This window comes from Acanthisitta chloris, unplaced genomic scaffold (genome assembly GCF_000695815.1).
Source record: "Acanthisitta chloris isolate BGI_N310 unplaced genomic scaffold, ASM69581v1 scaffold17442, whole genome shotgun sequence".
Taxonomy (NCBI): domain Eukaryota; kingdom Metazoa; phylum Chordata; class Aves; order Passeriformes; family Acanthisittidae; genus Acanthisitta; species Acanthisitta chloris.
Genome location: NW_008662420.1, coordinates 7,580 through 28,305, shown reverse-complemented (window position 1 = coordinate 28,305; position 20,726 = coordinate 7,580). Strand labels below are relative to the sequence as shown.

At 40.8% G+C, this 20,726-nt stretch overlaps 1 protein-coding gene across 1 annotated transcript in view; it reads left to right on the top strand.

The window, feature by feature from the left end:
• LOC103798344 (VPS10 domain-containing receptor SorCS3-like) overlaps nucleotides 1-19,091 on the top strand; it is a gene marked incomplete at its 3' end in the record, with an annotated part of 107,357 nt that extends 88,266 nt beyond the window's left edge. The window contains exon 5 of the mRNA XM_009070599.1: nucleotides 19,018-19,091. Coding sequence (XP_009068847.1) covers nucleotides 19,018-19,091 — 74 coding nt within the window. The remainder of the gene's footprint in view (nucleotides 1-19,017) is intronic.
• Nucleotides 19,092-20,726: the final 1,635 nt, after the last annotated feature.

Genomic DNA, 20,726 nt, shown 5'->3' with positions numbered 1-20,726 from the left:
GTGAACAAAAGAAAGTGGGTGTCTTATCTCTTTGAAGGAGATGATAAATAAGTTGTGCAAGGTAACATTCTGCTGTATCACCAAGTTGCACCTGGTAGACAATTATCAGGTCTGACTGGGGAGATTCCTTTGGTGTGGGAGATGTGGCAAGCTATGACCTGAAAATTTGATGCAGTGCATGTCACAGCCTTGACTATCTTGACTAGACACTGCTGAATTTATCAAAAAGAAAAAAAAAGAGAAAAATCACAGATAACACTAGGACTGTGTGGGAAAGGTTTTTTTGGTGGGATGAGGTTTTTTTGTTGTTTGTTTGCTTGCTTTTTTTTAATAGCTCCAGCACAGAGCCAGAGCTTCTTTGTGATGAGCCATTTTCATAGACATGTACAATAGCCCAGGTTGGAAGGGATCTTGAAAGATCATCTGGTCCAACCTTTCATGGTGAAGGGAGCCTAGATGTGATTATCTGGCACCCTGTCCAGTCCTGATTTGAATGCCTCCAGTAAAGGGGACTTCACTACGTCCCTGGGGGGAAGTAAGATTGCAGTGATTGATTATAAACCATGCCTTTCTCATACTGAGATGAAACCTCTCCTCATGCAGTTTATACACCTTGCCTCTTGACCTCTCCATGTGGCTATTTCATGAAGTGGAGTTGTGTAAGGAAATTAAGCCACGTCTTTTACATGCACGTGCACACACAAACATGGAGAAAAAGATAACTTCTCTTCTTTTCCTGTTATAGTAGATCACTGAGCTGGTTCATTAAGGGATCCCTCAGTGCCTGGAAAGACCCTGTGTCTCAGGGGGTGCAAGTACTGCAAGATTTCAGGCTTAGCTTCCTTTCCATCTGCTCTGCTTAGCTTCACTGACACAGAGATTGCGGCATTGTATTCACCTTCATATTCAGCAAGTGCCCCAGACCCTGATCTCACATTTTTCTGTGCCTCTCACAGAAGCTTAGTCAAGTGGAAGCTTCAGGGTTGCATTCCTGTGAGGATATTGTACTTTCAGTTGGAGCTCCTAGTGTTGGACAGTGCAATTCCAGGATAGCAGCTGCATACTGCATATGTGCTGAAATTAAGCAGTGGAAGTTGCTGCATGTCTGATGTGAGACATGAGTCCAGGTGTGTAGGTTTTCTTTCCTTAGGAGCTGAGGTTTGGGATTGATGAGGAGAGGCAGGTTGGTGGCCACCTCACATCTCAGTTTGATATAATTCAGCAGGCACCCCGAGCTGTCACATGGTCCTCAGCACCACTTGTGGTCCTGGAATTTAAGTGTAATTGTAGTAAGAAGTGTGAGCAACCTCTCCTTTTATCAACAACTGCTTGAGACTGCACCTCTTGGGTAAAACTCAGCTTTTCTTAGCAAGATGTGACCGTTACATTTAACAAGGAAAATAAACTCTTTCTGCTCCCACGTGGATCCTCATGGTAGAATCACCATTTCATTGTATGATGTGAGAGAACACACTGGGGCTAATTTCTCATCATGGCTCATTGATATCTGAAGAGCAGGATAACTGTGGTTCCAGTCCTATGGATACAATACTCAGCTTTCAGATTTATGTTGCACCAGTCACATGGCATTTGAGCACCCTGCAGAGTGAAGCTGGAGGCACACCTACTGCATTCTTTTCTTCACCCAAAAGGGAAAGAAATTGAGGAAACTGCCATAATAACAGTTACTTCTACAGGCCTACCATACTGAGGAAGGAAATAGAGTGAGTACGTTGCTCAGCTATAAAGGACCACGTAGTGTTTCATGTTTAATACAAGCCATACTACAGTAACTGATCTTAGAAATCCCTACCTTACTGACTGGTCCATTGTATTACACGTTCATATTAAGAAGCAATCCCTGCCTGAGTGCTTGCAATTAAATGTGAGGCTGACAGACAAAGCGTTGTCCCCTGAGTATCTCTAGTGTATTCAGGCACAGGTCATTAAAGTGTTTCATTGCCTAACTACCACTGAGGATTATAATAAAGTCAGAAACTGAACGCAGATAGAGTCCTGTTCCCATGACTTAACCACAAATAAGCCTTTCATCTCTTTGCCTTTTGAATGCTCTTCTGAGAACATCAGGTTCTACAAACATATCATGTGTCCGTCACTGGACGAGCCATCTGGCAGCAGTTCTCCCAGGCAGCAGGTAAACTGAAATGTTAGTAAAGTTTGAAAAAAACCCAAACCAAACAAAAAGAACCAAAACCCACACCAAACCCTTGAGATTGGAAATACTTAAAGGCAATTTACAGAAGTCTCTTCTTCAATATGATAATGAACTGAAGAATCAAAATCACTTAACTTCATTTACAAATCATGAATATGTATCAGTGCCTTTAAATGAAAGGACGACTAAAACAGATATAGTGTTTGTTCAATTCATTAAAAAGAAGACAATTTATCAGGAGTTTTTTTCCACTCTTAAACTAAAGCTATATGCAAATGTTGGGAAATCAAGACCTTGCACTAATTCTGCTTCATGATGAATATTTTTATAATCCTAATTAGAACCAGTCATTTAGTTCAGCAATTTTCCTCAATCTAGCCAATTTGAAATTAAAATAGATGCCTTGATTACAAAACTCATTAGCAAAGAAGCACCCTTTTTGCTAACCAGTTCATTTGGAATGCACAAGCTGAATGAAGTGAGGAGCACTTGTGTTGTCAATTGCCGTAAGTGAAGTGAGCCTTAATTGTTAGCATTGTGAAGTATTTGTATTGCTGCATGTTTCATTGCAGTATAATATATCATTCATTAAACGTAACAAAAGCAGTTTTTAAATGATTTAATTAAGTGGTGTTGGTGCACCAGGTAATTTATAAAGTCAGATGTCACAATTGTTTGCATTTGAAGTATTGATGGGCATTACTGTCGGAAAGAAGACATATGTCTCTACATTTATCATTCTGATTATGGTAAGCCTGGCAGTTTTAATAGGAGATGAGAAATTAAATTATGCAACCCTGGCTCTACTTCAGAAATGCCCAATGAATTTTGTCCTGGCAAAATACTGAACTTTGGGCTTGTGATGATTTGTGGTGGCAAAAAGAAAGTAACTGCTCGTGAAACTTGATTTAGCTAGAACAGACTTTCCTATTGCTTTTTATTTATGTTATAGATGCTTTATGATCAGGTTTTACTTTGAAAAGGGAAATATAGAGATAAATGGAGTGAGACACTTTTGGTGCTTAAATGTGCTCTTCTACTGGAGCAGCCTAGTTTATTGTGTAGCAGAGCAAGGATCCTGTGGTTTATTCCTGGGCCCTGCTAAATCATGGCTGTATATTGATTTTATCTGGAGCCTAAGTGGGGTGAGGAGTGGTTATAAATATAGCAGATGGGAATAAACATGAAGCAGTGTATAAGGCTGAAGAATAAGAACACTGGGGGCATGATTTATTTTGCCTGACTGTAGAGACCTAAAATGTTGCAATATATGCCTACATTAGGTGTTGGAGGCTTCACTTTGTTGTTGTTGGTGGTCTAGTGAATGGTGTTGATCGATTTCTGGAAGCAAATGTAGGTGACTATTTTAGCATGAGGTAAATTGTACCTTAGACTCATTTGTATTGACTAGGCTTCCACTGACTGTCAAGGAGTAATTTCCTTTGCTGAGATGTAAGTATTTGCTATATTACCTGAGATTAGGGGACTTGAAACCAACCTTGCTGTCTGGATGTGTGCAAAATGGATTACATGAGATATGATTCTAATATGATCAAAACAGCAAAAAGCATTAAGTTTCCTAGTTCCTGCTGTCATGCCTACAGATTCTAATGACCCCTACCCTGGAGCAGAGAGCAAACATGATGTGCAAGCAAAGAGGAAATTCCCAATCTTTTGGTTTTCTTTATCAGGATTCATTTGTGTACATGTTAGTTACCTACCAGGCTGCTTCAAGGTTCCTTTCCCCTTCTGTTGAACTGACTCGATGTGGTGCTTGAGTTTAGAAATGTAACTATTCCAGGGTGAAGAACAACAGGATTAATTTTGCCTAAAATATGATGTCTAAAGTAATAGAGAGGAGCCTGTAAAATGAACATAAACTTGTGTGAATTTACTACGACTTAATATAAAAAAAGGCAACTCTGACCTCAGAGCAGCCAAATGATTTAGTCTGGGCCTAATTTTAAGGTTATGCATAAATGCTTCTGTGGATTAAGGTCTATAAGTATGTAAACCTTTACACATTAGGGTGTGAAGTGGCCATATAAAGAGGCTTTCAGTACTGCAAAGTGTCTGCAAAGACATACAAGTCATGTATGGGCTTTCAGTGTTGGCAATTTAGGTAGTTTCACTCTCTTGGGTTTTGCTGCTCTCTCATCTTTCTTTAATGCTTTAGGATGTTAGGATGTTAAAGACATAGCTTGGGGAAGATGGATCTGCCAGCACCTGAAATTATGAATGAGGGCATGTAGAATTCAATCCAGAATTCCCTCGGACCAGGAGTACTTTTTATTAAGCATCGTGATTAAGAAGCTGTTATGTTTTGTTAACCATTAGGGTCATGCTTTATCCAGAAGGATTCAGGACCCAGCAACTCCTATTACTATCCGTGATTCAGGCAGCTGAGAACTGTTGGAAGTCTGCCTGACTGGGACTCTTCTTTCTGTCTGGGTAATGGTGGCATTTATTAGTATTTGCACATTGCCTTGACAATACAAGACCTCATTGTTTGGAAGTATTGCACATTAGGATGGCAGTAGGCTACTTAAGGCAATATTTTTTTCTTTAACATTCTCAAAGATGCGTGGCTGGGATGGCATAGACTCGTGTCCTTGAGGCAGCCAGCTGGGTGGATGGTGCTGAGGGGTGAAGGTACAGTCCTTCCCCCTATCCCCATGCAAACACCTGCACATGCCTATTTGTAACATCAGCAGCAGCCAAGAACAGGGACAGTCTGTGACAGTGTTTCCTGAGGGATGCATTTCTGCGTGCTGGACTGGGAGCTTACAGTCAGGAGTAGGAACAGCAGCCCTGGAAATGGCAGGCTGTCCCTTGCTCTCAATTCTGCCTGAGGCAGGGGTGTTTCAGCTTCTTCTTAGCAGCTGTGGAACCTCTGGCATATTTGCATAACCTGAAAAAATGCTGGTACTTGGGAAGAGGGCTATGTGAAACATCCAGGGATGGGAACCTTCAGGAAGTGTACAGTCTTGAACTTGATGCAGAGCCTTGGCTGTAATTGGCAGAGTCAAGTATCGAAGTATTTTCCACTCTTTACTTCTAGCTGCTCTTGTAGCTGTGGTTTCAATTGCAATTGAAGATGTGTAGGGCCCTGTAGGTCATCAGGTCCTATAGGCTGGCCCTAGACCACACGTGACTTGATTTTAGTGGGGATCCATTGCTGATGATGGCAATATCTGCATAAGGCTTTCCTGCTGGGTGTGTCATATCCATTAAACAGAACACCATTATTATTTCTTATTTCTATCAGTATATTATCAAAATCTTTTTATACAGTCGAGAGACATGTATCTGAGAGCTAAAGAAAGAGAAACTCAGAAAGGAGCACCAGGAGCTAACATTTTCTCCACCACTTTCCTGTGAAGCATAACTAGATTTTGTAGATCCTAGGATGCCCTGGTGATTTTTACACCGTAGTCCCTGCATGCCATGACAAATGATCTGGTTTACCCAGCAGTGTCAGTCTTGTCCTGGTCATGTTACCTACCACTGCCATGCAAAGGGACATTTAAGTGACTCAGGAATCATGTCTTGATGTTGGCAATAGAGGCAGAGTCAACAAGGCAGTGAGACAAGCTGAAGGAAAGTTGAAGCACTGGGAGGTGAAGTGAGCTGTGCAAGATTAGCCAGCAACATTAGAGACCTGCAACATTACCCAGACTTCCTGAATGATGTTCTCTTTTCCTTTCCACTGGCCCAGGTGGTCCTACAGAAAGGTTACATGTTCTTGCAATTTTGTGTCTCCCCGGGCTTCAGGCTGTGGCAGAACTTTGAGTGTGGTTGGGGTGGGGACCTTGCATGGGAATTTTGTATCAGCAGGTGCTGTAGCTGCAAATGCGGCACAGGGCAGAGAGGGCCATTCTTTTGTATTGCAGCACAGCAGTATACTAAAAAGCTCATGCATTTAATTTCAAATCGCTTAGTGTCTATTGTGTGAAGCAGATTTGTGTAATACTGGAAGCTTGTATGTGGCATTGCCCTTTATAAATAGGTTTCTCTCTGTCACTCTCTCCTCCAAATCACCCCGTCTCTTAGTTTCATCAGGGAAACAGACCAAGTTTTGATATAATAGCATACCTGAGGTGGTTTGCAAAAGGTGTGTACAGTCATAGGTAGCAGCTGATATTCACTGTGAGTTCGTTGATTTTAGCAGGGAAATGCTGATTTACATCACTGGAGAATCTGACCTAAAAACATGCATGGTATTCTTTGCTCACGTAAAACAAGACAGATGTAATTTATGCCTTCCAGCATACAGGGTTTTTCCCCCCCTAAAATCTACCTGCTGAGAGATGCAGAGTCCCTGGGCTCATCTGCCTGTGTGCAAGTTATCACTTATGTTAAGGCAACTATTTATTTCTGCTGTTCAACCCTGGCATATGAAAATTCACCTATCCTTGTTTTTCCTCTGAAAAAAATCAGGAAGGTATTTGAATAATTTCAGTTGTCCTCTCTTATATTTCTCTTGATGCTTCTGTGACTGGGGAAAGGTTGGGAATCATGTTTTTCAAATGCTTCTTCACAGTCAATAAGACTAGAATTTAACAAAAAAAAAGGCAGCAACCCCTCCAAGATTTTTATGTCCTGATTCTAGCACTGTTATGCTGTGGGCCAATTATGCTTCTAAGAGACGTATCTTTATTCATAATTGCAAATGTTGCACATCTTCAGTTGCATTTTGGTGGATATTTCAACCACATATCCATATAGGTTGTCTGGGAGAAGACTGGTGACCTGTTTGTATGGGGTCTGTGCATGCTTGTGGGTGTGTTTGATTTTTTTGCAGTAGAAACCCCATAGCAGTTTTGTGACAGTTACAAGAAGTTCTTCCAGAGTAATAAAATTCCTTAGTTTTGTGTTCAATTGATTTTTATAGGACCATGGGTGGCTATATAAAATGAAAGTTAGGGCACGATGCAGTAAAATTTTGGCAAATCTGAAGTGCTGTGGGTATGATAAAAGGAGGAGATGATGCACCAAAAATGAAGGGTGATAGTTTTGAGAGGAGGACAATTGATCAAAGAAACAACAAAGCTTAAAACTTTATAGAAAATCCTTGGGATTCTGTAGTGCAAAAGGAGGAAAACCTGATCCTTCCCACAGCCTCCTACCCTGGGCATCTCATTTCTGCCAGAGGCTCAGTGATCATAAACTGTCTGAATATAGATTTTGTAGCATTTTATACTTGCAGTCTTCAGGAGATAACAGCACGTACAAATAACATGTTAGCAGAATATACTGTACCCAAGGGGACTTTCCTGCCATATAGTAAGAGAACAATAATGTCATCAAAAGTTTTGCTGCCAAAACAGGACTCCAGTTTTGTCCTCTAACACAGCACTTGCTTCAGGCCAGTTGGTTTTCTCAGATATTGGTGCAAGTCCACAAGAGTCATGCACACATACCCAGCAGCATAAATGTGACAAGCCTGAAAGTTCTGCTGCAAAATTGAGTCTGATATACCATAGCAAGATGAGTTGTGTTTTTTTCTCTAGTGACAGCATGGAAAAGGCTGCTTTTATTTATCCTTTGCAGCCTTCCCTTATGGGTTACGCTTTAACATCTCTGTGAACCTAGGTTAACTTTGGGAATTAAAGCTGCATCATATAAAGTTTAATGAGCTGTTTTTGACTATAGTTGCCTTGAATCAGGTTTGTTTATTGTTGGGATTTTGTGGGGGATTTCTGTTCTTCACCCTGCTTCATAAGGTGGATTGAAGGTATTTAGAGTATGAAATAAATGGAATAAATAGCTTAAATATAGACATCACAGAATATTTAGAAACCTAGAGAGCTGCTGAGAGAGATAAGAGCTTCCTTTTTCTTGCATGATCTGCAACTGCAGATTCATTTATTCCAAAGGTATGATTTTCCACTGTTTGGTTGCAGGAACTGGGTGACAGATGAATCAGAGATGACAATGTAAATGGTGTATGCCCAGCAGCCCTAAGGGATCCCTGAAACATGCGAGTTTCTCATTTGGTGATTTTTCTGGCAGTGATGCCTCAGTGCAGTGACAGTTTCTGCTACAACTGTCAGACTAAATTGTTCCTGATGGTGGCTGGTATTTACAATGATGCTGTTCATTTGGGTTCCTCCTGTAAACAGTCTCCCTTGCACGTTTGAATCAGGATGAACTGAATCACTGTGAAGTGCAGGGAGGACACCCATCTTTTGTCTTCCATGAGACCACTCACTCTTCTGGGTGAAGGAAAGAATATTCTCCTGGAGCTTCCCAGATTTGAAACCCCTTCCTACATGTGATCTCTGGCTTGGCTGACTATGTGTGGAAATGGGGGTCTGTATAATCAGGCTCTGCTTTTCCCTTCAATAGTTGCTTAGTTTCAATGTATGGATTACCAAGGAATCTGGTGGAAAAGAAATTTGGCTAGCTAGAGATGACCTGAATTACTCTACTTGTGCCATCCTTCCTGGCTTGTAGATCTCTTAAAGGCAGAGCTGAGAGTAAGGCCCTTTGTCCCCTTTGCAGACTGCATTGCCATGGGAAATAATAGGCACCAGCAATAAGTAGATGAATAGGGGCAGTTTGTGAAATTGCTCTGACTTTGTAAAGAAGTAATCACACAAAACCCCTGAGAGGCAGGGTACAGGTCTTAAGGATCTGTGAAGTTTGCTGCTCTTCAGCTGGTGAGATGAGAACTATAAGAAGAGAGTGTACACCTACCTTCTGTCAGGGTTCACCCCACGTGGGAGCAGCTTTGCTTTACAGCATATTCACCTGTATGAGCTAGAGTAGTTCAGATGTGTTGTCTGCTCAATGTCTGAGGGTGATGGGTCACACAACTGGGGAACTGTCTTGTGTAAACAACCTTGTCTGTGAAAATGCTGTTGATTGGAAAACTATTGAGTGGCAGGGGTGTATGTGTGTGCATGTGTTAAATAGTGTGTAATTTTACCTGGAGCAAAATACATTGCATTAATTTTGCCAAAATGACACATTCTGCCTGAGCCCAAACTAGTATTTCTTTCTAGCCATGTGAATTTTTTACATGATCAACAATTACTTCTCAGAATAAAATGCTTTTCTAAATGCAGTTTCAAAACCTATTCATTAGTGCCCATGTACACACTTTCAAAAGTTTTTTTCCACATAAAGAAATTAATCAGAAAAATTGTACATGAATCTGGAAGGTGGTTTGATGGTGTGAAATCTTTTTCTTTCACTAATTTGAAAAAATCCCTCTGCCATTAAATTGTGTTCCATGTAATATAGAGGTTAACTTACAGATAGTGCCACAGGGTTTATAAAGAAGGAGGAGAGGAACAGCCAAGCATATGATTGTAGCTTTATGTCCCAGTCTGGCTAATGTCTGAGCCTCTCCTGCTTTGTCCCTCGTAGTCTTATGCTCAATAAATATGAAAGATTGGTCTGTAATAGGAACGAATGTACCCAGATGCTTGCACTGTAATTAAAGGCATATATCACACAATAAAGCACATTTGAATGAAAAATCTTCCCATTAGACATGCGGTTCCCATTTATTTCCCCTTATTGTTAAACTTTTGGAGTATCAGCATTGATGCAGTGTAAGGAGGGACTTCTAAAGGGCTGCAGTGTGGAGCCCCCAGGAGCAAACAAGATTTTCCCCTTGGACTGAGCTCCTTTGTGCAGGTTGACCTGCACAGTAGCATTGGCTTCATCCATGTGGTTGGTGGATCCAGTGAGCACAGACCTCAGATCAAAAACTGCCTATTGATTTTTAAGCTGGGAACAAACTGGACAAAGGGACCAGCCTGGCTTGGAGACAGAAAAATCAGCAGCCATTAGAGCTGATTCAGTCTTTTGTAGCTGTTAAAGAGCTGATCCTAGTGGAAAAAAAAGGAGTGAAGTGACAGCTGAGGACAACAGGAGCAGCCTGCAACTCTCCTCTGCCTCTGACTGAGCCTACCAAATGCCAGTGGTAAAAGTATCACTAAAGATATCTCCTGGTGCGCCTTGTAGACTCTGGTTGCAGGAGGCAACTCCACCATCTCCATCATATTCTGATCTCTTCACCATCCCAGTATTGTTCCCCTCTTCCCCCTTCTTCATCCCCCTCCCTTTTTGTGTCTAGTCTCGCTCACTGCTCTGCATCGCTGATGTGGGAAACTGTCCCCCTGCATGGCATGTTGCTTGCCTTGTATGTTATGTCTCAATCTGTTCTCATATCTTGGAAGTAGGTTTGTGTATGTTATGTCTCAATCTGTTCTCATGTCTTGGAAGTAGGTTTGTTGGTGGGGTTTTTTTTGTTTGTTTGTTTCTGGGGTTTTTCTCCCTTTATGTCTTCAGTTTTCAATAAGAATTGTTAACAAAACACTCATCAGAATGGGAGCAGTGGCAACATAATTACTCTACTTTAGCCCTCCCCCAAACTCTAGAGCTGATTTTGAAATGGTTAAAATGTCACAGAGAAAGAAATAAACAAGCAATCAAAAAAGTTAGCCTTCCCTCAAAATGGCATTTCTATTTATAGTACCTTTTGCAAGTTGCTAAGGCTAAATTATTTAGAAATGATTGAAATGTGTTCTGACTGACCAAACTGAACATATTTTTTCCCCAGATTTTCAGTTTACGAAAAAAATTCTGTAAGTAATATTTTTCATCTCAGTTCTGAGCCACTTCAGCATTTCTGGAGGTGGGGAGAAAGTAGAAAAAAATAAGAGGCTGTTTTTCACCCAGGGCTGAAACATGCCTTAACGTCTTTGTGATACTCATTTATGACACTACTCCTGTTGCAGTTCTAACTGGACTTCTTGTTCCACTACAAACCAGTCATGCAGTAATAAAGCAAAACATGCTCTGCTTTCAGCAGAAGTAGCAAATTTTGGCCGAATATGCTTTGTACCAGTAAGGCTTAAGAGAAATTGAAATGTGAAGATTTTTGAATGGACTTTTTTTCCCCATTTTAATCCACTTTTATCTTTTCCTTGGAGATGGAGAGAGGCAAGTCTTGCTTTGAGCATCAGGTTTAAGCATATTGCACTGCTGTGAGTGGACCCATTAGGTGAAAGCATTTTTTAACTGTGAAACCATGAAACATGACATCAGTGCATTGTGTTAACCTACTTAGTTTCTTTATAAGCCAGGTCTGGATTGAACTGTACAATTACAATGTGAAGTCAAACAATTTCAAAGCATTTTGGCTTTGTACAGAAGATGCCTGACCTGATGCTGACACATGGAGTATCTTACAGTAGTGGGATAGATTCTTGAGTTTGCCTGAAGATCTACTTCTGCCAGCAAGCATGTGAAATATTTCAGTATATCAGATTTTAAAATGCAAAGAGAACTTCCCAGCTTCTGATACATTTACTTCTTTTTTCTCTCTGAGACAGATGATGGAAATGCATTTAGTATTTAATTTCTGTCTTGACCAGTTCCTCATCAGAACAGCCTGTTTCATGTCTTTTTTTTTGTAGGGAAATGTGCATCTCTGGTGATTCTCACACATGCAACGGTCTGGGCATGTTCTCTTTCCATGACAGACAATCTGGCTGTACCATGCTAGAGAAGAACCTTGGGCTGCAATGAGGTCTCTTGATGCCGCTTTTAATCACCTGGAAAGGAAATCAAAGCAGAGATATAAAATGGTTCATTTATTTTCATTACAATTACTAGTTTTTACAACTCTGTGTAAACAATGCCCATAAATATGGTGCTGGTAGACTTCTTTCTCCTAAGTTCAGCTCCACCAGCTGTTGCACAAATCTTTTGTCTGGAGAAGTAGGATTTTTTTTTAGCTTCTTTATTGTGGAGCTGTCAGGGATGTCTTTACTGAATTGTGATTTCCAGGCAGCTTGTGACAAGAGAAGGGAATTGCAAGGTTGCAAGGACAGGTATTTCCCCTGGAGGAGGTGGAACGAACACACACAGATAATAAAATTGTTTTTGAGTTGATCATCAGCTTGAAGGTAGCATTAGCCTTTGTGTCCCCTGATGTTAGCTGCTGGACACTCCAGAGGTGTCTCACTAAGGCCCAGACTGAGGGGAATGGTGGAACAGAAGAAAGAGAAGAAGGCTCTAAAACTTTCCTTGAATGCAGCCTGTGAGTAATAAAGCCCCTTCCATGGCAAAGGTTGCCCTTGGCCTGGTTTCAGCCACACAACTGATATTAGACCCGAGTCCTGTACCTACTGTGCTGCAAGTAACACATCTTCTGTGGTGAGCTGACCCTGTCTGGATGGCAGGTGCTCACCAAAGCCACTCTGTCACTTCCCTCCCCAGCTGGACAAGAGAGAAAATATAATGAAAGTCTCATGGGCTGAGATAAGGACAGGGAGAGATTACTCATCAGTTACTCTCACAGGCAAAACAGATTCAACTTGGGGAAATTGGCCTAATTTACTGCCATTCAAATCAGAGTAGTGTAATGAGAAAGAAAACCTAAATCTTACACCACCTTCCCCCCACCACTCCCTCTGTCCTGTATCCCGGAGGTGCTACCACTGTCAGTGATGGGCTTGGCCTCAGCCAGCAGCGGGTCTGTTTTGGAGCTGGCTGGCATTGGCCCTGTTGGACATATTGGAAGAAGGTTCCAGCATTTTCCAGCAGAAATCACCCCTCTAGACCCCCGCTACCAAAACCTTGCCACATACAGTTGCATATGGCTCTGTTCTCCCACATGATGGGTCAACTCTGGCAGTTGTCAGACATCACTTATTTATTCGGTACTCTCAAGACTGAAAAGTGTTGTGAATTTTTCCTCCATTTCATTTTCTTTCTAGGAATGAACTTGCCGAAATACTAATGCCTGCATCTTCTTCTTTTGGAGTTTCATCTGTAACACAGAAGTGTAGAGAAAAGAAACACTGCAATTTTCTGAGAGTTTGCAACTTTTTCTCAGCCTCTAATTTTTTCCTAGCAATCATGGTCATTTTCTCTCTGTAAACAAGACCCTGCAACAGACTTTCTTTTCTGAGTTACTCTTTGCAGACAGCTTGCATGCAGTCCAATTTCCTACAGAAAGGTTGACCTAATTTTATTTTTCTTCTGTCCCGGTTTGAGTTTTTGGCAGGAACCTTCCACACATCTTGCAGATTTTTCCCACCAGCTCTGGCTGAGAAGGTGTTAGTTTGCTTTGTGCTTTTCTGGGATCAGAGCCATCTTTTCATGTAAGCAGTCTGAGCTACTGCTCTTCTGAGGCCATGGCAGGCCAGGCTAATCTGACCCTCCTCTTCCATCATGTGTCAGCTGCTGCCCAGTTATTACCACTGGGCCAACTCTCACTCTGCTGCATTTATACAAATAAATCTTTCCATCATCAGCTGGATGTATTGTCTGGGGGAAGTATAATTTTGTGTGTAATAAATGAATTGTTCCTCTAAGTGCATATAGTCCAGCTGCTCTTCCTCACTTGATCTGACACCATTGTTTGTACTCCAGCGTTGGCTGGCAGACAGGAAACTATTGAGATTCTCACCAGATGCTTGCTCAGGTCAATAGACCTCATTTCATAGGAACAAAGAGTATTTAATTTTATGTGCTTTAAGCTTTTCATATATGTTCCTGATTCCCATCCTTTTGTATGTTTAGGCATGGATGTCTATAAATATCAAAACTCTGAATTTTTTTAGTCTGCTGTATGTTGTTTTTCGATCTATACATGTCATCTTCAGCATGCTTCTTGCTGTGGCAAAGTATACCCAGGCCATTGTATGCTTGGTCTTTCTTCAGCTCACCTTGAATCTTCATTCTTCTGTGTGCTTCCCCCATGAAGATCAAGCAGGTCAACCTGGGAACAAGGAACCTAACATGAAATCCAATTCAGCTAAACCATATGTTTGTAGTGAGGTCGTCTCCTTCTGCATTAATCACTGTGGGCTTTTTTTACTGTCTATTGAGAGGGGTGGAAGATTCAAAGCCATGAATAGCAAGCAATTTTAGAAGTTTCTTGTCTGTCTAAAAATGAGTCTTGGTGACTAGCTCAGACATGGCTCATCAGGCGCTTGTGTCTCTTCCTGGAGTTTCCATGTATTTTCTTCATTGCTTGTTCTTCCCTCTCTCCATAAGTGGAATTTAAGCAGACCAGTTTCTCACACTGTTCCGGTTCTGACGAGCTTTGCTTCTTCAGAAAAACCATAATTTTCTATTTTTTTTGCTCTCTCTCATTGACAAAATAAACAGAACACCCAAAACAAACTACCCCTAACCCCAAACATCATCTAAGCCAACCAACATGACGTGTCACCCTGAGAGTTTGTACTGGAGAATTGCAACAACATTTTCACACGCATCGCTGTGCATGCATTTCTGTGTATCTCCTTCCTTTACAGCTCTGTAGTTCTGACTGTGTTTCTGGCATGTCGCACATGTTTGTGGCACAGAGTCTTACACCAGGGATAAAGCTCTGTCTTTATGGGGCTTGCCACTTGGAAGCAATGCTGGTGTGAAGTACAATGTCGCAAGTGTTCTTAGAGTTTGAAGATGAAGCATTCTGCCTGTGGTATGTAATATTCTTATGCTTTAGATTTGTGCTGAGCAAAACAAGCATGAGTTAAGGTTCTGGGCTGTGGTGAAACAAAGTTGTGTATCACTTGGGCTGCCAACGTCTTTCCTCGCACAGATTGTGTTCTTGGTAAAACGCAGAGCTGTGTTGGTGGATGTGATATGTCTGGTGCTACGATACTTGCGTGTGGAGTATCATGATGTTGTTTGGATAAACATTTGCTATTTACCTTCTTGATGGTGTGGCCTTTCCTTTTTCTAAATGGTAGGTCTAAGTAGTCTCTAAGTATAGACAGATTTTGCAGCAACCTGGTCTAGTATAAGGTGTCCCTGCCCATGGCAGAAGGTTTGGAACGAGGTGATCTTTGAGGTCCCTTCCAACTCAACCATTTTATGATTCTATGATTTTTCTCTAGTGCTCAGTACCTATTCTCAAAGACTGCAGCTGTACTGCTGAGCTGGGATGACCTCAAAGCCCAGTGCAAAAGTAGAGCTGCTCTTTTATCCTGCTACTCTCTATCACTAGCCCCACTAGGCAGAGGTGGTGCTTCAGGTTAATAGTTTGGGTACTTCATTAGGCATGGGAAGGTATATTTTTATGGTATATTTTTATGACACACACTGTGCTGGACCCCTCACCCTCCAGAATGTCTGTGCTGTGGCAGTGTTGCATGCCAGTCTGTGGGTACACAGGAATTCTAGGGCCATGCCCAGTAAAACCCCCTGTTGTCTTGCTGTAAGGGTACATAAGATTCATAAGTATCATTCAGATGGGGTCAGCAGGGTATCTGAATGTTGTGTGTTTGTTCTCAAAAGCACCTCAACTTTCAGGAAGCTCCTGCAACCTGTGTGCTCAAGTAGGTACAGAGGTTGCTGGGATTGCTTGAGTGCTGTGACTGTGTTTATTGACTTGTCTCTGTGGTAGATGCAGGATTCTGCGTTCATTTTCATATTACAAAAGCGAAGTATGTCACAGGATACTGTTCTTCTGTTTTGAGTCCTGCTTCTGAGTTGCTCCTTAGTCAAATCCTCTTTAGCAGCATCAAGGTACCAGCCCAGCCCATAAAACATAAAGACCTGTAATGGTCTTAATTTTTCAGTCATCAGAGCAGGTCAAAGAACATAAGGAGATGGCAGAAAGGTCATACTCTCACAGTACACTGGAGTCCATCCTGCTTGAACCAATGTGTTGGAGTACTCTGGGAGATGGAAATGCCAGACATTACTTGTCGCTAAAGAGCCAGAGCAGAGCTTTAATGAGGGAAAATCTTGGCACTATACCTACCTCGTTTCTTTCCTTTGCTTAGCATTCAGCCTTAGGACAAATTAATCTAAATTGAAATCTGCTGTACTTGCCTCTAAATTTGTTGTCTTTTATAAAAGCATCTCTTCCCTCATGAAGGGAGATAAACAAAGTGTATGTATATATTAAATGTTAATGCATACTAGAAATCACTTTGTTGTATGTTTTATTTAGTAATTCAACATTAACCTTTACATTTGCATCTGTAAATAATACTATAAAAGTGAACTGGGCCAGAGAGCCCTTTTAGGAATTCATTCTGTCATACAGCTTTAAGACTCAGTCATCTAGTTAAAATTTGAAGTGGATGCCTAGAATAAGTAGGTGAATAAATAAATAAAAGTTGTTGAAATGAATAATATTGTCCTTATCTCTTTATCTGAATTCACATAAAGTCTGCAAGTTCAATTTAATCCTTCTACCATCAGTCAGTTTGAGTTTCAATAGAGAGAAGGGCACAAAAAACCCAGACTAGAACCTGGTCTCTAGTTTTTAACTTTATATAGAGAGGGATGCTCTCTGAATGAGACACTGGGATAGATGAGTAGTTAGAAAGAGATTGCAGTTCATGCCACTGAGCTATCTGGAGCTACTGCTGTTATGCTGCTGCAAAAGAAAAGGAAATGATAAGGGCAAAAGATAAAAGAGAATCTAAGGAAATGGATGTATTTTGCTAATCCTTTCCTCTCATGGTGAGAATGGTTAATCCATTGCAGAATACAATCAGGATGATACACCCACTTGCATTTGCTTGTGAGCAGGAGTTAAGTGAGGCTGAGCTGCCTGGAGCCTGTGATTGGCATAACACCATGGTTGTACAGCCCCACGGCTCAATCTGTAAGTTGTACTTGCAGTCAGGAAGCAGAAAGGATAACCAAGTTGTTTGATGCAACTGATGCAATTCAGTCTGTGTGCTGAGTTCATTTTATGTGTTAACCATGTCAAATGACACAAGGAATATTACCAGCAGGCACTATGCCAAAGTCAGGGTGGAGTTGTAGCACTGTAAAATTTTGACTTTGGATTGTGGATTCTCAGTTATTGTTTCTAAAAGTCTGGATGTTCCAAGAAGGTAGTTATCTTAATATTGATGTTGACTATAACCCTACCCTCGAATTTGGAGAAGGAATCTTCTTTTCCTGGCTCCTTTAATTAAAAAAAGGTAAGCAATGCTTTATTTTGTATTTACACAGAATTCCTTTTAGGACAGAGGATTCTCTACCATATTTTTTTAGACAATCACTGGGATTAACTGACCATAAAAGCAGAGGAAGTCCAGATAATGTGGGCTTTTAGTGCAGTGTCTTACCTTATCTAGTGACAATGCTAAAGAAATATGGCCAAATTAGAATATTCAGATCATGTCTGATCTCCTGAAGAACACAAGACAGAAAATCTTTCCTAATGTTTCTTACCAGAAGCCCAGTGATGTTGGCTAGAGTGCAATCTACGTAACTGGAGCCCTTTCTGACATGAAGATTGGAGGATTCCTGCTTCCATCTCCTTTACCCTGATGTGCTTTACCGGTAGCACGAGCTGTCATTGGATAAAACTGGAGTACCCATTGGCATAAATGCAAAGGACAGATTCTTTTCTCTTTACAGATACCAGTTGCATTAAATAATTGATGGGGTCTGAATTTCAGTTTTTGAGTGTCCTTTTGCTAGCTATACAGTGATTTGTTTTGTAGCTGAGTACAAGCATAGCAAGAATTAATCAGCTGCCTCAGGCTTCAGACACTGCTCAGACAGCCCTTTCCAATCATCTTTCTAATTTGTTCTATGGGCCAGCTCTGATGTGGCTACTGCATCTCTGTGGTCAAAGATACTATCCATTTAAGAAATTTTAATATTCAGTGTGAACACGTACAGTTTATCTTCCTGGTCACACTTGGCCATCCATAATAGCGATGCCATAGTACACATCACTAGGTTGTGAACCCTTCTAATCTGAACATGGACCTGCCTTCAATTTGTAAATCCAGTTACTCAAAATCAAATCAAATGCAGAGCCTGTACTCAAATGATATCATTTTCCCATTAAGGACTTACATTTGAATATTACAAACATTTAAGTTTTTCAGCTCTGCAATCAACCGTTGTTTCATTTAAGCCAGAATTTATATCAGATGAAATTTATTTGGAATCCTGTTCAAAATGCTGCCTGATGTTTATTTCTCTGTGATCTAGTAATAAAGTATAGTCGTTATTTCTCAAGGTGTATTTTTTTCCTCTGAAAAATCAAACTTGCTCAGAGTTGGAGGAAAGAAGCTTACATATGTTTTGTTTATGAGTGACTGGAGTATGAAGAATGGTATTTGTTGTATTAAGAAGAATATGTATGAAGCAAACCTGTGTCTGAGACTTAGTGTGGAGTTGCCTGGAAATGTGGTTACATTACAGCTCTGTCATTTGTTAGCCCGAAAGACTCAAAGATCTTTATATTGAAAATTTGGCTTTCAAGAAGAGCCACTTCACTATCTTTAGTGTTTAACTAATGAGCAGATTGATTTCTAACTTATCTCAAAATTTAGACCTTGTTCTGAATATAGGAGATGTAAATTAGAACAATTTCCTTTTCTTTCCCACACAGAAGAGATCTAATTCAATCCATAAAGACGGATCGCAGCATCACCTTGAGTATAGAGTCACTACCTACCACATCAGAGTCACATCACATCTGATTTGTCTCCCATTCTATTTAATATTAGGAATTTACATGTCATCAGTCACCTGCTTTGTGCTGAGCTGACAAAGCCAGGGTGATGGCCAGCTTTGCTATATGTCAGCCAAAGTGAATGTTTTGACAGCTGAAACTGGGAAGCCCAAAAAATATTTGAAAAGGTTTTGGAAGTTCCAGCCTGCTTTTGATTCTCAGATGTTCAGTCTGGGTTAAATGTGAGGGGAGGACATTCCCTCATTAGCCTCCCATGGCAGAAAGGCTGATCGATAATTGTGCAGGACAATCCATTCCTGTTCTTTATGCCAGGGTGATTTTAATACTTTATTTAGCAGGAGTCTTTCTGCTTCTTCTGCAAGGTTTATACTTCCCATCTCTCTCTCTCTCTATCTTTCAGCTGTACAGCTCCATGGACTTTGGAAGAAAATGGCAGCTTATGCACGAGCGGGTCACTCCAAACAGGTTTTACTGGTGAGTTATGCCCTCTGGCTTTGCTTGCTTTGGGCAGGTCATGGAGGCAAGAGGGGCATCTAATTTGAAAGGTTTGGTGGCTTTACCTGAACATTAAGCATACCCTTGGTTTTGGCCATCATCAGTGTTATATACTCAATCCACAGTACATATCTTGGCAGTGCAATAGTCTCCATGTTTGTGCCTCTTGTCTGATAACAGGTGGTGTCTTTTACAGATAAGAACAAGTCTTTTGATAATTGCAAAGCTCCCACTTCTGTGTTATGTACCTACTTACACTAATACAGTGAAACTGTCCAGTGCTTCAGTGACAAAGCTGTAATCGTTTGACCTCCTATTTTTCAATCCTTCTGGAGCTACTTTAGCCTAGAACAGTCTTTCTGCAGAGCCAGCCACTCTAGAGAATCATCTTATGCAACCGTTGGGAGAAAGGATGATTCAGACTCTGCTTTGAAGCACTTTCTGAGGAGCCAGTTTCTTTTTACTGACTGGTGAGAGCCCAAGATCTGCAAACAGTTTGCTAAAAATCTGCTTTGTGACTCAATTCCTTTCCATTTCTCAAGTGTCAACTTCCCCAGTTGGTAAAGTGTCTTAAAATCAGATGATGAAACAGATTTAGTTTCTGTCTCCAGGCTCCTCCATCTCAGATGCCTCTTTTGCAAACTTCTCTCCACCACGTGAAGGCCCAAGAATTGACTTTTAGAGAGAAAGCTGTAGTACTTTCATAGTTTTATTTAGGATCTGGGGCTTGAATCAGATTCTTAATGCTGTACTTAGTACATGTCAGATGATGGTGTGCATATGTGAATGTGTAGAAGTGCTGATTTACAGAATCTCTGTATGGTTAAGAGAAATGTCTGGTCTTTAAGTCCAAAAAATACCATAATACTAAGGAACTAGAGGGTCTTACTTTGAATGGTTAAACATAAAAAGGACTTGGATAGCTTAAAAAGTGACTCCCAATTACAAAGTATGATATATATCTTAGAGTCAAATTCTCACAGAAATTCTTGCACCTCATTGAATGCAGCTGGAACCCAGGCCCAAAATATCTAGATTGTATTAACAGTATTCCTCATGGGAATAGATGCCCATGGGAATTTTAAATTGTTTACATCCTTCTGCAAATCTCTAAACAGCTTTAGCCTCCCACATTTAAAACATGGCTTTTTGGCACCAAGTATGGAGATTTTCCTTACTGTGCCTGTGGATTTTGGACAGTGTGAGAAGGTTTTTGAATATCAAGGAGAGGAGGTTGTAAGGCTCCTAAGGCACATACACTTGCAAAATGTATCAAAGATGTAGAACCTTGTCTGATCATGTTACTGTGCCACATTTCCATAATGAAGGAAAGGAAGTTGTTATAGTCTTCTGGTTCAAGTGGCAGGTGGATGATTGACCTAACTATTAAAACCTTTTGATTTCACTATTCATGCTGGGTGCACATGACTAAGATGAGTGTAGATCCTCTCCAGATGTATTCTTCTGTGGAGTAGAATAGCTGTTCCTTGGGATAATTTTACCCTACCCTTCAAATAACACACGTGAGCTTAGGGGAGAGGCTTGCTTGGTGGATAAAGTGCAAGGGTTAAGCTGACTGGGGAATAAAGTAGAATCTCTTTTTAAAAGATAGAC